We start from the raw sequence: 19,048 nt of genomic DNA, 5'->3' as shown, positions 1-19,048 counted from the left end.
TTTTTTTTTTTTTTTTTTTTTTAGCCTTTAGCTGTTTTTTAGTGATCCTTGAGTTTTAGATATGTAAGTAATAAAGCCTGTTACTCAGACGACTCTCTTTAGATTAAGTGTGTGGCTCCTTTTAGTTCTGATTCAGAATCAGGTTTAAAGCATAACTCAAGCGTGAGTCAAATCCTTTTTTTAAAAGCATAATTAGGAGGGAAGAGCCACTTCTAAGGTTCACCGTATTCTCGTTTATGGCCTTTGAGATGGGAGAGCTAGGGGAGCTACTATGACAGCATCAAAGTTACTATTTTAAAACACTAAAAAGGCTCAACACAACATGAAACGTAGCTTGAACTCTCACCAGGGACTCTACACATGAACTCAGCATTGAGAACATTGTTAGTGTACACAAAGTTTACAAAACAAAAAAAAAAAGGTTTTAGCAACTCACTGTAGCTTGTGGGTTTTCTGGTAACTGTCCATCTAGCCAGTCAAAAATAGGCAAGGGAGGAGAGTAAAGATGGAAAGCTCCTAAAGCTTAGTTGTTGTCATCAGCGAAAAACAATGTTGACCTTATAGTTGAAAAAGGAGTCTCATATGAGAATGACATTACCTCTAATGGAGTACATTCATTCACATTTGGAAATTGACTCCTTTTGACTGATAAGATGGTGGAGAGTGTAAATAACAAATGGTAAACTGTCTACACAAAATGTCCCCTGGTGATGCTCAGAGCAAAGTTTCATGTTGTGTCGAGCCTTCTTAGAGTTTTAAAAATAGTGATGTTGATGCTCTCATTGTAGCGCCACTAGCCCACCCATTCAAAAGGCAAAAATTATAATACGGTAAATCTTAAAAGTGGCCTTTCTGTCCTATTTATGCTTTTAAACGAAAGTTTAACTCGGGTACTTTCACAAAAAGACCCTAGGTTGCATTTTGCCGAGAGTTCCACTTTGACCTCTGAAGCCGTACAGGGTGCGACCGTGCCGCTTCAGAGCGTACACCTCATTGATGGTAGTCGCCATCTTCTTCTTGCCGTGCTCGGTGCTCACGTTCTCCGAGAACACCTTCAGCCCACTGCGGGTCTCCTCGTAGATCAGACCAGAGATGCGCTTCACTTTGCGGCCATGATAGTGCGTACAGATTGTACTCTGAAGTTGGATTTTCCGAGGTCCAAGAAACACACCCCCTGACTTTGGATTTCTGAGCTTGAAACTCGGACAGCCACCAAGTACTCGAAGCTCTAAATCCAACATGGATTCCCTGTGCATCAACAGTTGTGAAAGCTGTACTAACATACAGTTATTAGAACTTTCGTCTCATTTGTCTCTCACTAAACCAGTTGTACATGCAGTGCTGTCCATCTTCTATCTGTCGACATGTCACGCTGTTTGTATGCACAAAAAACTGCATAATGTTTTGTTAGAAAATGGCATTGCTAACAATGGTTAAGCTTGCTAGAGCTAATGAAAGCAATGTAAAAAATCTGACTTGAAAATGGACTGATTCCACTCGGGTGTGACGTCAGTCCCAGCTTTGGCTGCGGTGTTCTGAGCTACATGGAACGCACTTTGAGCCAGACGGCGGGTTTGATGATCCCCTGGATGTCATCTGGGAAAACTTGACGGTGTCTGGCAGCCATCCACAACATCACTGCCGCATGGCTTTATGACTTTCTTATCTACGGAGTGGTCAGAGGCCCAAATTGCAGAATGTGCATGCTAATTATTTTTATTAATAATATAATTATTTAAAAATATTTGTTACAGTTAAACACGCATCAAATAAAAACTTGTGGCGTTAAAAGGGAATTTGCATGAACTTGTTATTATTTTTCATGAGTTTTAAGACTTTACTGCGGTGGTGACTTACTTCACATCGAGAAAGTTGCCAAGTTGGCAACACTGTCCAAAACGTTACTGCTGCAGCTCCCTGATTTCCCAAACTATGGAGCTAAATCACAGAATTGCATGTGCAGTTTTTTTACAATTTGCGGTAACTTGTTATTATCGCATTCATTTTTACAGCCTTTTTTGTGAGTTTGTTGTGGGTATTTTGGCCTTTATTGACAGAACAACTGTAGACACGAACGAGAGGGGGGGGCATACAGCAAAGGCCCACAAATTGGAATCAAACCCTGGGCAGCTGCAGTAAAGACTGAGGGCCTTACGAGGGCGCGCCAATATCTAATTAATTTAATAAAAGTTAATATTATTGATATATGTTAGTGTCTTTCTTTTGCTTGGACTTAAGCTAACAATAAAACTAAAATGAGACTAAATCCAAAAAAGATTTAAGATTAGGCACCAAGGTGTATAAATGTAGTAAAACATAATGTCTACTATAATTAGAGACTGAAAGTTGTAGAATACACACTTTTTCAGTGGCTGACAAACAATAGGTAGAATAGGTGATGTTAAGAGTTCTGCCTCTCCATCAGGGAAGATTATAAAAGTCTTGAACCCTTGAAACCTTCAAGGAAGACTCCCAGCTTCTGCTTAGCAAGTCTAATCAAACACACACACAGCCACAGTTGTGTGCTGTGGGGGAATCACATCAAAACTGGATTAGGAAATCCAATTAAGGTGGATTAATTATGGATGGAGGGCTGTTCAGTTCTGCCTCATCTTTGCAGGCCTGTGCTTATACACTGGCTGCTTCCTGCACAGGAAAGGAGAGGGCAAGCTGTCGACAGCCCGGAGAATCAAAGGATGTTGAGTAAGGATTGGGATGGCGGAACATACTGGAATGACAGAACCAGGCCTGCTCACCTGTGACCGTCAGCTGAGACAAGAAGTAGTAGATCCTCAATTGAATCCCGTTACTGCCTCTTTTCCACGTTTACGCCTACCATACACAAGAAGACTTTGAACAGACTTTATAAAGACTAAAATCTGACACCATCACACATCTAAAGACAATCATCTCACATCTAACGCCAATGACTGTCACAATATGTAAAGACTGGAGTTCTTGCAGGGTCACGCATTGCAAGACTACAACAAGATTCGTTTTGAAAACTTTAACCAAGCTAGTTAGATACTGCTGGCGTTAGCTGGTGACTTAAGGAAAAGCTTGCGGATTTTCTGTTCTAGCCTATATGCAGATGAATGTCTCCAGTACCCGGAGGTCTATGTTTACCCGCCAGTAAAACTCCAATTGGATGATGCACTTCAGAAGGGTTGAAAATCCGCAACTGTCCCTCTATAGCATTTGCTTAGCGCGCCATAGTAACCAAAAACAACACTGCCTCTAGCTATTGCTGCTTCCTGTTTAAGGCTGGAGGGAGAGCACCCATTGGTTGTTGACAATGTTCACATGATTTAACTTCACAAGACTGAAGACTTAAATCTTACGATGATATCAAACATGTTTGATTTTGTCGGAACGTCCAGATGGGAAAAAGACTCTTTGACTGAGATTTATGACCACCTTAATCCAAACAACTGAGACAACGGGAGTGCGCCCCAACTCTAGCAAGACTCTCAGGATTTCATTCTGATACTGGAATATAGCCTGCAGCAATGGAAGTGCTAGAAAAGTCTTTTGGTGTGAGGTCGGCATTCAGACATCAATCTTACAACTTGAATCATAGATAAAATAGATGTAAAGGAGGCAAGAAAGGTGGGCGTAATGTTTGAAATTATTATTTTCCAATCAAGCAAAAAAAAACACCTCGATCCACTGAATCCATTATCATACATTTTAAAACGGTAGCCTTTATTTTAACCTAATGTGGCTGGCGTTTGTTACACAGAACCATGTGAAAAGCTAAAAAAAAAAAAAAAAACTTGCAGGTGATTGAATGAACCATCCATCTAACAGTCACGGCTGTCTCTCACACACAACCTAAAACATGACCGTAGCTGCCAGAAGCTCCTCACCGGATGCTGATTGGTCCGGTAAGCAGGTAGTTCAGACACAACCGCATTACTTGAAGCCTGACGAGATGGATTTTCATGTGATGAAAAACAGCTGCTGTTGATTTAGCTCAACAGCAGAACCAGGCCTTTATTTGACACAGGCTTATATATTAATTAAACACAAAACACTTCCTGGGAAATGTTTCACATAAAAAAGCTCAAAGAAGGGGCAGTTGCCACAAAGGGGCCATAGTTTACACAGCAATTTAATTTCCTGCATTGTGGTGACTTTTAATGCATGTAAATAACCAATAACATAACTGACACCAAAGGGTTAGGGATCCCTGCTCGAATGTTCTTCCTAAGATCATTCTTGAATTTTTTGGGTAGTTTTTGCTTATCCTAAGCGAGGGTCTAAGAACAGGTGGTGTGGTATGCTGTACAGATTGTAAAACCCCTTGAGGCAAATTTATGATACTGGGCTATATAAATAAAATTGACTAGACTTGTTCTCACTCCCAAACTGCAGTCAGTTCTATTGTGTTTGATCAAATTTTAAGAAGAAGTCTTCCTGTTTTCCGACCTGCTGCCATTTTAATTTCCCATTGATCTGGTTTGCTGTCAATGCAAAGTCAACACTTCCTTAATGTTGTCTTTATAAATTCAGGATACTGTACTCAATACTAATTCCATTAGTACAACAGCAGGGTTGTGCCTCTCCATTCTGTTGTTTCTCTTCTCTAACACAAAAGCAAATTTGTATTTGCTAATTTATTCCGGCAGATCCGTACTTCCAGGGATACTAAACACTTTTCTCACAACAAGAGAAAAAAGAAAATCATGCAATAAGGAAGTCTTAGGTATAAATTGTCGGGGAACTAAGAGTAATTTATTTTCTATGTCTTTTTACCCCCCCACGTCCACTATGCACTATACATACATACATACATACATACAGGGATGGTAGTATTCAACCGTTAAAACATAATAAAATATATGACACACTGGTATTGGATCAGTACTCGGTATGATAGAACTCGGCTGATACCCAAGTTCAGGTATCAGAATTGTTATCGGGAGGAAAATAATGGTGTCAGACCATCTCTATTGTCAAGGCTTCTGTCTATATTTGAATACCAGTGTCTGGTAGTATTTGTGTTTGTTTCTGTGTCTGTTCGGTCCATCAGTACTACTAAAGCGTGGCCCTTGCTCTCACTCACAACACACTGAGTAACATATTTATTCGGATAAATTACGAAGGCTTTTACCACTGTGGCAAGCGTGGGACGCCTAGACCCTGATTCATTAGTTAAAAAGCACCCTAATAAATTCCCCACTTTTAATGTTTCAGAGAGCTATTAAAAAGGCGTACAGAGGCTCGCACAGCCGTTTCCTATTAGTGCATTCAATAAATGACAATCGGCACTCAGTGTGAACGGAAAGAGGAGGGGGGGAGCGTCAGACTTTTCAGCCTGCATTTCAAAGCCTTCCTAATAGCACATAAAGACTTATTAGGCATTGTGTGCTGTCGTTTTAGAGGAGCGAGGCACTTTGTTCCAGAGTTGCCCAGGCTTAAGTTAATGAATAGAGCCGCTGCTTGACTGAGGCTAACTCACATCGCTCAGCAGAAGAGGTCCCATATCAATCTATATCAGTTACACAGGGACTTTAAAGATGAAGGCAAAACTGCTAGTGAGCTAGGGAGGAAAAAAAAGTTATAAGCCTTTTAGAAAGTGAAAGAAGACAGAGATGGAGCCTCGGAGAATTAACTTCATCTCCTATTTAGACTGTTTGAGTTTAAGTCATTGCAGGAGACACTAGTACCGGAATTTAGTTATGGCGGAATTTTTTTTAAATTATATCAGAATCAATCTAACAGCTTGTTATGTGATATGCATTAATAGTTTAGTTTCTTTTTGAGTAACTGAGTTCCCCGGAGATACGTGATTAATCAATCATAAATTCTACCAAATACTGGAAAACCAAACTATACCCAAACAGTAGAATTGGTAAGAAACTGATTTATCTATATATCTGTACCTCAAAGATTATTTAGATTCTTCAACGGTCCTGTGATCCTGGATTGCCAACACTCCTCGTTCTCATTCTTAGGGACAGTAAAAATACCATTGTACTAAATGTGAAGACCCATTACAATGGATTTGAAAAGGAAGACATGTAATTGCTGTATGGTCAATATGGTACAGTTTTACAGCTGTTTTCTGTTCTGCTTTAAGTTGATCTGGTCTGTAGTTTTAGAATATCTAGGAATGTTGGATGTGGTGGATTGACAACCTCTACTCTGCTTGAACTGTACTGGAACATGTCTTACTTAAAGTACACAATCAAAAAAAAAGTGTCTCTTAATTTTGGTTGACATTCACATACTTGGAGGAGGTAGAGGCAAAAGTCTTAAAAATACTCTAGCTAACAGAATACAGCCATTGATCAATGCATTAGCACCTGAGTCTAGATCAAGGCAGAATCCTTTACACTCACTCAGGTGGTGGAAAAAATAACAAATAACCTAGCTTTCTTAGACTGTGCAGGATATATCAAAGCATAGAGAATCTCAGAACATGAAGAATAAAGGAAACCCAACCTCATACACTTCTCTGTATTGGGTGGGGTTTTTCCCCCACCACCCACAACAAAACATGCTTGGGTGTAGAAACCTTACTTCACAAAGGAGATTGCAAATATCAGTCCAAAATAAATATTGTAAAGACCTTGGAGAAGCTTTTGAATTGTGGCTCCCCTGATTTTAAATCAAAGCAGTATACCGATTGAAAACGAGCATTTGACCAACAGAGCACTAATGACTGTGGAGCAACGTAGTACAGATCAAGCAACAATACACAAACACTGGGGTAATGAAATGAGCGTGAAGGTAACAAAGGACGCTAAACCTATGGAGAACGGTCAGTGAGTGTGTCAACAGGGGGCTACACGTTTAACTTAGCCCCTTACCAGGTGGTGGTGGCGGCAATAACAACATAGTATTTTATTTAACTACCATAAACAGGGCAAGGATTAAACCATTTTTCTGTTTAAGCATTTCAGTGCAATTTCAAAAACAATATCAATACTATTCAAATAAAACAAATGGCATATTTGTGAAACACTACAGTACAAGCTACATCCAATGTTCCCCCTTTTGTAGTTAGGCCAGATGACCATTATATTATAAGATCCATAATTAATTTCACAGATGTAGCATAGGTGTTATGGGGGGACACTTGCTCTAAATCAGTGGTTCTCAAGCAGGTCCCTTACCGCCCCCCCATCAAATAAGATGTAGGCTAATTGCCATGTATATTAATGATTAGGTCCTGTTGTTGTTATGATTATTATTGTTATAAGTACTATTATTGTTGTTACTATTGTTATAAAAAATCATCAACAAATCCTATCATTGACTGAAAAATGTTCGACAGCTATATCTATAGGCTTATTAAAGATAAATGTTAACGTTTAATATAGACTATACGGTTCCCAACAAGACCGATTCATTACAGTACGGAGGTTATATAAGCTGATACTCTGATATGCCGTTCCCAAGAAGGCAGAACGGGAAAAAATTGTAGTGCAACAGGAAAAAAACATAACCAGTGACTCGATATGAAAACACTACAATAAAGTTTTAAATGAAAGCAGCATGGCACTGCACCACACAAAGCCTAAAGAAACACTAAAGAGGAGAAGAGGTACGATCCACCGTCTCGTCCAGTTGCTGTGGCGTAAACCGGCTGGTTTAGTTTTTTTTTTAGTAGATTAAAGTGTAAACTCGATTGTCAACTTCTTTAGCGTTTATCTTAGCGCCCCACCCTCTCGTCCAAAAGTATTCACATCCTGTTTCAAAAACCAAGATGCCACAAGATATGAAATTGCTAAACTTGAGGCTTCAAAACAGTAGTCCACAAACCAATAGGTGATGTCACAGCTGCTACATCCACTGTTTTTACAGTCTATGGTTCAGACAATAAGCCTCGAGTCTGTCTGGTACTAACATCAACCACAAGGAAAGTAAGCATGGTCTTCAGCTCACACCTTGACCCATGCTTATTCCCTGCCAGGGGTTTCCTAACGCATTAATATACACTTGTATAAAGCCTTTAGTGTCTCCAGGAGGAGCTGTGTGAAATTTGATGAATGTCCTTAAGTGATGTCACTTGAATCAGCTTTAGTCAGCTTGGGGCTGAACACAGTTTGGTTTCTTTTAAGAAACAAATCCGGTAGTCAAATTAAATAGTTTTGACAAGGAAGAAAAAAGCATTAAATCAAAAAAAACATTCTTACTCTGGGTCTGCATTTTGGTTTTTATTTCGGAAACCTGGTAATCAATTATGCCATTATTGTCTCTGTTTGCCTGATTTCTTTGGTAGTGCATCCAAATAAGGCATCAAGATAATGTTAATGACTGCACACATAATTAACTTACGTTTTGCTACAATTACCTTTAATTCAATTAATTATTGTGTTATTAATACATGTACATAATCCATGATTTGCATAGTAGTAGTACTGTGCCCAAGGTTTATCATGTGTTCTGCAGTTCCTTATTTTCCATCATCTATACTGAACCAACTGACCTGCTGTCAGACTGACTTTAATTATTTATGTAATTATTATAATATATCATTATTTTTATTATTATTAATTGCGTTGTTCATCTACATATAGCTAAGTATGTTGACCTGATGCATGCAGGGAAGCTTTCCTGCATGAAGTTGCATTGAATGAAGTTGTGCTGATGTATGGTTAACAAATACAATTTTCCTTGTTCGTAATGACAGTTCCAACGTACACATCTGGAACTTCTTCAATGCATGCATTGCAATTAAGGCCCCGGGTTCTTTTGATTTTCAAGTACAACATCATTAAAGCCAACGCTGCAACGATTAATCGATTCGTTGTCAACTTTTAAATTAATCGTCAACTATTTTGATAACTGATTAGTCTGTTTGAGTAATTCTTTTAAGACGAAAGTAAAAATTCTTTGATTCCAGCTTGTTAATGTGAATATTTTCCAGTTTCTTCTCTCCTCTGTGACAGTAAACTGAATATCTTTGAGTTGTGGACCAAACAAGAAATTTGAGGACGTCATCTTGGACATTTGGGAAACAGTGATCCACCTTCTTTCCCAATTTCTGACATTTTATAGACCAAACAACTAATCGATTACTCAAGAAAATAACTGACTATGAAAATAATTGTTAGTTGCAGCCATAATTGAAGCCCAGGATGAGTAACCTTCAAGACAAACATGTTCACTTACATTACAGAAAAAGCTAATCTACTCCTGTTCCAAACAATCCTGATATGAGTGATCTCCTTGAAGCACAACGTCACATTGCATTTTCTTTTGTTAAAACGGCTTTTACTGTACCTGCCAAAGTTATAAGCACTAGTAAGTAAAAACAAAGATCTTCACAAAAAGGAAGGAAGCCACAGACATAAACACTGCCACTTATATATATGAAATGCTATTTGAGGGTACAACACTCTTGTCCGTGTGGACACATCCCTAGGCCTAATGGAAGGATTAATGGTCAAATCCTTTAAAATCCCCCTGATGAGGATTGAAATTGACAGGCAAGGAAGAGACCTCAGCACTCAGTGCAAGCAAACACACACACACACCTGAGCCAGTATCAGAGAGTGTGAAAACATCAGGAGCAACAGTGTAGATGTGATTAAACCATCACTTTATCAGTTTGTCATGGCACTAAGGCACATGCACACACATCCGTCCACAGTCAATTACACACACACACACACACAGACACACACACACACACACACACACACACACACACACACACAAAGTTCTTGCTTATTATGATGTCCATTAGGATGAGTGACAGGAAGGTTAAGAGAGGTGAGCAGTTACACTAGTCTCCTGTAGTGTGACAAAATACTTCTGAGGTTTACAGATATTGTACTTTAGGGCCTTCATCAACAAAAGGTCAGATTGAGAGAAGAAGATGTGACTTTTGCACTGCTGCATCTTCACTAGTGATGTGGTAATGATGGATTACCAAGTCGTCCACAGCAGACTGGAAGAGAGCAGAGCTTTTCAAAGACAATGATGTGTGTGGAGTATCTTGCCTCCTCCTGCCATACCTGCTCCCGGAGGGCCGGAGCAGACTGAACTCCTGCTTTTCCAGTCTGCTGTCCCCTAATACGTTTGGGGCTGTGTAAAGCCTGCCAGAGGCTAGTGGGGGGATGTATGTACCAATATTAGTGTGGGTTTGTCAGTCAAGGTGTCAGGCAGACTGACAGGTCATTGTGTCGGCTGACAGCCGGCTGAGGGCTACAGCACTTCCATTAAGAAAGAACATCACTCACTGGCCATTACAGCCACAGTCCTCTCCTGTTCACTGGCATGGAGGATAACAGGGGGCATATAAACATCCGGGGCATCAGCAAACGCTCCCGGCCGCTGAATGGACATTTTGGCAAATCTTGATGTTCATACAGATTTTCTTCAAACTGTTTTTTGTTCTTCAATTAACCCATTCCTAGGATTGGGGTCCCATTGTTTTGTATCAAATCTAAAGCCTAGCGTCTGCTTATTGAATCCTTTAATGAATCCACTGGGTTCAACTTTCAACAGGTGTAAATAATACAAATTATATATATGTCAAATATGTTGTCTTAGAAGACGAAATTCACCACCGTTCAAGTGTCATGAAGGGCGAACTTAACCATTTAGACCAAAACTGTTTTTTGTTCCAGGGTGTAAACATGTTTAATTCTGCTGTAAAGCTGGGCATTTAAACATGGGGGATTGAGTTCTTTTCGGCCAATTGGACACTTGATGAACTGCAGTTTTTGGCACTTTCCGCAATGGCTTCAATTTTCAGCACTACAGATTGCCACAGTAATAATAATACAACATTTGCCAAATATAGTTTGTCAGAGTCAATATGGACATGTTTTGTTATGACTAACCCATCCTTGACCTGAAATGTCACTCCAAAACCTTCATAACACTGTCTCTAATCAGTCTGTTTACTGGTTCCACTTATTTCATCATTGTTCTCATTTTCTATTTCAGAGCTGTTCATACTGTTCATATTGTATTACAATACTTATATAATAACATAATGCTATTTATTCCAGCACCATTTGCCCTATGCTCCATAATACAAAAATAATAACTATCATAATTCTAATTTACTGCTGCATACTTTGCACTCTTCATTGCAATACTGCCTCAACCTGTCTATATTGTGGACAGGTTGATCCATGTATAAATGGATTGTTTTTGTTGTTGTTTGTTTTGTATGAGGAAGCGCATTGTGGGAAATACAATCTAAAGCAAAATTACTCATGTCCTCATACCTGGCAAATAAAGCGTATTCTGATTCTGATAACCACAGTAGTCAAACCCTAGAACACAAACACACACACACACACACACAGTCCTACCTCATCTAGTTCAGAGATGTAGACGGGCTTCTCTTCAAAACCGATAGACATGGGGTCGTTGGGTGGGATCTCCACCTCTTCATACATCTTAGTGTTCTCTCTGCGGATTCCCTCAGGTAGCATCATCTGAATGTCAAAAACAAACAAACACACTTAAAAGGAGGAAAACACAGTTTTCAAATAGCCTCAAAAAAAAGGTTTTGACGTGGTATTAAAATCAAATCTGAGTGATCCGGTCACTGGACACCTCTAAGTATGTGTGTTAACACTTGGCAGTAAAATGTGTCCTGAGTGACCACTTGTGATCAGATCTCACCTCCCTGCTTGATATACAAATAAACAGCTACATAATCTCTGATTGCATATAGGCCGGTTGTGTGTGAGAGTGTGTATAGATGTCAGTTGTTACGCTAACATCATCTTACATTAGAAACGTACAATAACAAATGAAAAAGCCCGGCCCACAGTCCGTCTGTGTGCCAAAATAAGGATGTCTACTGACTTTTGCTTGTAAGATTCGTGTTAAACCACATGTGGCCTGAGTCATTGGATGTCAAGAGCTGTGTTGAAACTGCTCCCTCATTCACTATATCGTGCTTATCATTTAGTGAACTAAATAGGGAACGACCTAGAGATTCTGGACACTCTAATGCGTGTCAGAAGATATGCCAGGTGAGTGACGGAGCTCTCAGAAGAATAACAGAAGGTTTTATAGACATTTCTCTGCATGATGTATTTCAACTGTTTAGAAATGAAATCCCGCTTCCGCGCTTTTTACTTTTCAGTTTTTTGTGAATGCTTCTGCTTCTTCAAGGACGCTTCTGCTACAAAAAAAATGCATTGTGGTATACAAAACTAAAATATAGGGTACACCGTATGTACACTCATAGAGGATGAAATTAACCGCTCAGAATTTCAAACACCACTCACGAACGCAGCTAATGCATCCTGGGTGCATTCACGTCTGTCCTAGAGCTGTCTACTTACTCTTTTACAAACATTTTAACACATCAAGCAGACTGACAAGGTGAACACTTTACTCAGAACTATCAGTTATTCAAGCCTCACCTTGGCTCCTCCAACAAACGCAGGCATCTTTGTGGCCTCTGCGTAGCTGTCATAGACATTTGGATATCGAATACGTTCATACACTCTCTCTCTGCTCAGGACAGGTTCCCGCCGTGCAGTCAGGAGGGCCTGCTCCCTGTGTAAGCAAACACAAGACATAAGGAATATGAAAAAACCCACAGCAGAAAGTATGTTTAGACTAAAATAAAAGACGTTTGATAGGGTAGAACAAGGGACAAGTAGACAAGGAGAAAGAAATAGTCTTCTTTCAAAGGAAAAGAAGAAATAAAAGAAAAGGCAATGTCACTTCAACGAAATCAGTGTCACATCTGCAACCACTTGGTTCCGTACGCGAACCCTCACATCCATTCATATTTTAGCTTAAGGATTAATAATGCAGTTGATGATTCAAATGGAGAGGCACAGATGTGAGGCATTATGTTCCTTCCTAAAGTGGTTTACCCCTCTGCTAAACTTTTCCTTCAGACTGGGCTGGATTTGGTCATGCTACGTTTTTAATTAAACAGATCACTGCTCCTTTTTTCATCCTCTGAAATTAAACTTTCAGAAAAGTCCTCTGCAAAAAAAAGAAAAAGTGACAAGCTGCAATGTCTCTGTGCTTATTTTGATTTTGTAACGTTCGAGCCAAGTTGTCGTGGAGAATGCAGAAGCTTGTCAGTGTGGGTGTGGGTTCCTGAGACGGACAGACATAGAACAAAGAAAATAGAGGAAGAAAAGGATGAAGAGAAGATGATATACCTCTGGATTCTCATCTCTCTGGGGTCGAAGGTCAAGGCAGCATCTGAGGAGTCGCTGTCATCTATTCCTTTGCCTCTCTTCCTCTCTCTCTTCTCCTCCCTGCGGTACAACTTCATCATCTGTTTCTCCTGCTCTGACTGGATGGTCACCTGGCACCCATAGGTGGGCTTTGTCACTTCGCCACTGGCTTTTCGGCTCACGTCTGAGGGAAATGTTAGGATGGTCAAAGGTTTTTCTGGTCGGGATTAAATCCTTTTACTTCTTTAAATAGAAGTCCCATGGAGATAAAGACAGCTGACAGCAAACTACTAGAATGTAAAAAAATAAGAACTATACATGCAACCGCCACAACCTGTTGAACAGGACATTCAGCTCAATATAAGACTTTCTCCTAGGGATCAACTGGTACTGAATGAAAAGGCTGATGCCAATTATTAGTACTTAACGAAATGTGATAACACTCATACTATTAATACTACTACTAATAATAATAATATAATTTGGAACCGATATGAATCTACAGTGAAAATGAAAATCTAAGTCAAAATTAATATTTTGTAATGGTAAAATCTACAATACAAAACCTTTTTAAAATTGATTTAAAGGTCAAATGGCATAAAAATTTAATTTCTTAAGGTTTTTTAACATAATATGAGTTCCCCCAGCCTGCCTATGGTCCCCCAGCGGCTAGTGATGGTGATAGGTGTAAAGCAATCCCTGGGTATCTCGCTATTTCGACAGACTATATTTTGTGACTGAAAAAAAATTAACTGAAAAGTGTGGACCGATGTTTCGGTGGAACTCCGGCTCTGTCGCCGCTCTGCCTTTGTTGCTGGGGAGCCTTTGTGAGTGAATGGGGACGGGGCTGCGCAGAGAGTAAGAGGAGAGAGCCAAACACAGGTACTGCTTTACAGAAGAAATGGGTCATGTAACGCAAAATTAAACCATATCCATATAAACACATTGCTTCACTTGTGGAGAGGCAGCGGATGAGAGGACTTCAGGTGCACCGGTGCGACCTAGAGGAAAAAATGTTAGTCGGACCCTACAGCCCTGTGAGCTAACAGACACTATCTAGCACCGATTAGCACTGGTCACTGCTGTTGTCTGAAAAACAACACAAACAGGACAAAATGTTGCGTATACTAGTAAACTGGTAAACCTTGTGACCGACAGATAACTCACGTTACTCTGTCCTCTGTGACTGTCTACATCTAGAAACTAAGCTACGTAGTGCAGAAAACAACTCCAACTGGCACACAATCAGACACTGGTTTACGGAGCGGTAGATTGGCTTTGCAAAAAATTCTTGCAGCGTTCTATGAACGTCATGATGCATGTAAAAAAAAAATAAATAAAAAAATCGCTTGATTAAGCCAATTTGATCGTGGGAAGCCAAAATCGAGATTGTGATTAAAATTTGATTAATTATGCAGCCCTAGCTGTGGGTGAACAACAGAAAGGTTTGTTAATGTTGAGAAAACAACATCAGGTCAGCCAATTTCAGTAAAAACTGATTCATATTTCAGCAGTAATCTTGATTGCCCATCGATGTCAGATGCGTGTGCTTGTGGCATAGCACAGGTTAATGTTCCCCCTTTGCAGCCTCCCTGTTTGAGGCACAACAGCTCAATAAACGACAGAATTGCTCTTGAAAACAGATGAGATCTGATGATTGCACTGCGGCCTGGGCTGATTGACTGAATGATTTCTTCTTTATCTCGTCTAGCGGCTCTACCTACTGCACAGCCTCCCTCTCATTCTAGCAGCTCCCCCCTTCCTGTCACTCTTACCCTTCCTCCCATTACCTCTCAAACTCCCAACCCCTTTAACTCTGTCACCCTTTATGCACCAATTCCTCTGTCTAAACCATTCCCCATCCTTTACTTTCCCCTCTCTCTGGGAGCTACTCTGCACTGTTATGCATCTCCAACAGTGATTGCCTCCAAATCTCCAGAATTCTCATCTCCACAAGTGATCATGGTGCCATAATCATTGTGACGAACATCGCCAACAGAGATTTTCTTTTTGCTCACAAGATGGTTTCAAGGTGTTTTCACAATGTTCACCTTTAACATTAATAAGATTTTCAAGAGCAGTCTTTTGAGAGTCAACATACAGTAGTGACTTACAACTATATTACAACAAAAACCACAAGATCCTTCCTTTTATCATTTATCTTGAAAAAGAAAAATCCATTTTGAACTCTGACGACAGAGTTTCCGCTAGAAAGAAATTGGTGCGAGTCGTGATGTGCAAGGTTTCATTTTACGGGTCAAATGGGACAAGTTCCAGTCATCGTTTAATGCGCTTAAAAAAACCAATTGATAGGCCAATAATAGGCTACTGTTTATACAAAATAATATCATCAAGGAATGAAGATTCATACTATTTTTATTGAAATGTAGGCTACTTGCTACTGGGAGGAAGGCCAAAATAATTAAATCAATGCACATAATTGTGCCAATATGAAGAAAAATATGCCTAGTTACCATTTGTTAGGCTGAGGAAATAAAACAAGATAAACTGCAGTACAAACAAACTGGCTCATAATGTTACAAGTGTCTTTTTGCAACTCGAAATGCGCGTAAGCCTCAGCCTTTCCAAAGGCGATATTACTCTGCCGTTTCTATGCCAATCTGCAGGGAGAAGCCTCACTGGAGACGGGTTTCACGCGTGCTGCCTTGGCCAGTTTGACCCACTCTGGATAGATTTGACCGTAAACCCAATAAGTACCTTGCAGGCTGTTGAGAAAGTCAAGCCTCCGTAACTGCGGAGAGCTGTCATTTATGGCATCTTGCGTCTGAGAAAGTAACTTTAATGAGAGGGGCTGTGGCTGGTTCCTATTCCTGGCAATTTCTTGGCTTCATACACGCTAGCCCAGCGGCTGATTTGGGTTATGAAGTAATTCACAATATTTCCATGTTTTGCTGGGCTTGGGCTTTGACTTTCCCGCTTCACTGTCGGCGTTTGTTGGAAATCTACGCTAGTCTTCTGCTTTCAATCAGAGCGAGAACGCAACATGTAGTTTTTCCTTAATCGCATAAGCTTTTTAATACAACAAAATATATGAAATTCAATCTAGCCTATTTTAATACAATTCAAATTGTGCAGACGAAATTTTTTCCACAAGTCATTCTGACCAGAGACAATCAGAGTTTTCGGTCCTCATCATTTGTTTCCAGTCATTATGACGGTTAATTACGGGATCGGCTAGCAATCTAATCCGTGGGTTAAAATGCCTTCTAACACTTAAATACGCACATTTTGCCAGGAATATAAACTAAAAACCTTATTCAGCTGCAGCTTAACAACCGCTCCAGTGCTAATGATATTTTTCTTTATCATATCACAGTGAAAGCACTTCAAAATCCTCCCTCTTCTTAGGGTGGTTTAATAATTTTAATTTCTTGCATTCGACAACATTTAAGACCTATAATTGTGAAGAAAGTAAGTGTTCAAGTAATGACTTCTATGAGTTACCAAAGTACTTCAGGTAGCCAAATAGACTGCCTTGTTCTCAGACTTGCTCACTAGCAGTGGGGATGATGCAACAGTCTCTGCCTCCACTAAGTTCTCTGTGTTGTTATGTTGTAACGCTCAGAGCCGTGAGCTGAGTTTGTACTTGAGCGGCAGAGAAAAGCCTCTGTTCTGATTATCGCCTGAGGTAATTGTCCAAAATGCTTGTCAGAAAAGCACTGGCATCATTCCATCTTGTTAAATTCATGGCAGAACCATTTGCTAGGGTACATCAAGTCTGGGAAACTGATTTCTGCATAGGTTTGTACAAGTATTCCTCAACACCTGCTGTAGCCCACTTGAACAGAAAAAATAACTATGCTTAATGACCCAGTCAAAGGCATTTGTATAGTACAAACACACACAAACACTCAATGGGAAGCTATGTATAGAGAGGGCTGAAACAGCTCAAATCTGAACAATGGCTCGATCTCTTCTAGGGATGCAAAAAATACAGTAAACAGACCGCAACAGTTGACGGTTTTCTAAAACTTTTTTTCTAAAAACCACTGCTACTATTTTTTATTGATTATTTCACCTATTATTTGAAATAGTTTTTTAAAATAAGAAAAGACTTAACATGATAAAACATCAGATAACAGTGAAAAATGTCCAAGGAAATGTCCTGAAGCTTAATTTAAAAATCTCACAATATTTACTTTCATAGAAGTGACCTTTCTCATCACCTTCTCTATGTACATCAAACATAGATTTGCAGGTAGAAAACTAGAATGGACTGTTTGTAAATGGACTTTTTTTATATAGAGCTTTTCTAGTCTTAATGACTAGTACAGGAACCATTCACACACATTCATACACTGTGGTCGAGGCTGCTGTACAAGGTGCTACCTGCTCATCAGATAAACACTCACACACATTTACACTCCGATGGCAAGGCCTTGGGGGCAACTCAGGGTTCAGTGTCTTGCCCAAGGACTCTTCAACATGGGACTGCAGAGGCAGAGATTGTACTACCAACCTTGCGATCGGGAAGCAACCAATCTACCTCGGAGCCAAAGCGGCCCCTAGAAGACTGCAGGTTTCTTGTGTTAATCTGTGTACAATGACTCAGCAAGAAAAGGACAATACTTCAGCTGATGACATGAGGTTAGAATCAGGGGATCCACGTTTAGGCTCAGCAATATATATTATATAATATATAATAATCTAGTTCAGCATTAAAAATGGATTCTTAAATGCATCGCAATTCTCTTTTGAAAGATATCTGGATGCTGAAAAGTCAATCGGAAATTTAAAACAGAATTCCTATTATTATAGTCTGTAACAATTCTGTTGGCTGTACGTTCCTAACGCCTGAACCACTTGGATGGTACCAGTTCCTGGCTAGTCCACACAGCATTATGGGATGGAAAACATGCTCTGGTTTATTGTCATTTTTATTTAAACCAGTCACAATCGTCACGGGGGGACGAATCACGGTGCCGCTGTTAAATAGATTTGTGAAGGAACTTTTTTTGGTGGAACGTGTACGTCCCAAAGTTGTTTTAGTCGTGCAACAGAAAACTCAGATTGGAGAAATAGTCTAGCTAGCTGTCTGGATTTACCCTGCAGAGATCTGAGGAGCAGTTAACCATAGTCATCAGAAATCATTTGTCAGACCAGACATTTGTAGCAATTGCCATTCCCTCATTATAGATACAAGAAACTTTGGAAACAATTGTCCTTGTTTCTTCAAAAAAGTAAAAACAACAAAACTGTTGAATCTTTTCATGCCTTTATTTTTTGCTCCAAATTGTAGAGAGTAGTATACATAAGAGATTAGATAAGTATTGGTATTGATAGGTAGTAATGATATTTGGAATAAACAAAATGGCAAAGCACATTCCATGAGAGTGTAACTTACTGTGGCAATAAACACTTTTCTGAGTCTGAGTCTTCTGAATCCCAACAATACCAATCCCTAGTGTAGAGATTTTCACACCTATACCGTATGTCTATCTGATTGTACTTTTGGCTTGAATAGCTCGATATATGTGGATATGTCTTTTCAATTGTCCATTTCACATACTTCTGCCTCTATCAGCCATTGAAATGTGGAAAAGAGCCACTATGGGAATCTGTTCTTTGATAAACATGCCATTGCCAAGCTGCAAACTGCAATTTAAAAGCTAATCAGCAAGAGACAGGCATTCCCACTAAATCCCACTCTTCCTGATGGCATGCAAATAGTGGAAAATTTAATCAGCCTTTTTTAACCCCTCCTGACTTCACTCTCAGTCGTCAAGGCAACACTAATCTCAAAAGCTGTCTGGCAAGTGGAATTTTTAATACTGATCAAAAGTTCTTCACAATGGGAATAACATCGGCTGAGGTTTGAAGCAGTATTTGGAGATGTCCACAACTACAGATTGTTTTCTTTGGACTCAAATAAACACACTTGGTCGACATATTTCATA

At 39.7% G+C, this 19,048-nt stretch overlaps 1 protein-coding gene and 1 long non-coding RNA gene across 4 annotated transcripts in view; both read right to left on the bottom strand.

The window, feature by feature from the left end:
• The window catches only part of LOC117945779, a 21,288-nt gene extending 11,535 nt beyond the window's left edge, over positions 1–9,753 (bottom strand). Inside the window, exon 1 of the long non-coding RNA XR_004656895.1 lies at positions 9,742–9,753. This is a non-coding gene — a long non-coding RNA (uncharacterized LOC117945779). The remainder of the gene's footprint in view (positions 1–9,741) is intronic.
• The window catches only part of ascc3 (activating signal cointegrator 1 complex subunit 3), a 178,514-nt gene that overhangs the window by 128,131 nt on the left and 31,335 nt on the right, over positions 1–19,048 (bottom strand). For all 3 annotated transcript variants that reach the window (XR_004656892.1, XM_034873475.1, XM_034873474.1), the window contains exons 6-8: positions 13,113–13,314; positions 12,354–12,489; positions 11,286–11,411 (exon numbers count right to left, since the gene is read on the bottom strand). Coding sequence is in view for 2 of the 3 variants with exons in the window: in XM_034873475.1 (XP_034729366.1) it covers positions 11,286–11,411; positions 12,354–12,489; positions 13,113–13,314 (464 nt within the window). In the remaining variant the exon portion in view is untranslated. The remainder of the gene's footprint in view (positions 1–11,285; positions 11,412–12,353; positions 12,490–13,112; positions 13,315–19,048) is intronic.

Source organism: Etheostoma cragini, chromosome 6 (genome assembly GCF_013103735.1).
Source record: "Etheostoma cragini isolate CJK2018 chromosome 6, CSU_Ecrag_1.0, whole genome shotgun sequence".
Lineage (NCBI taxonomy): Eukaryota > Metazoa > Chordata > Actinopteri > Perciformes > Percidae > Etheostoma > Etheostoma cragini.
Note: the sequence above shows the minus strand (reverse complement) of the source record. Positions and strands in the feature narration are given on the sequence as shown.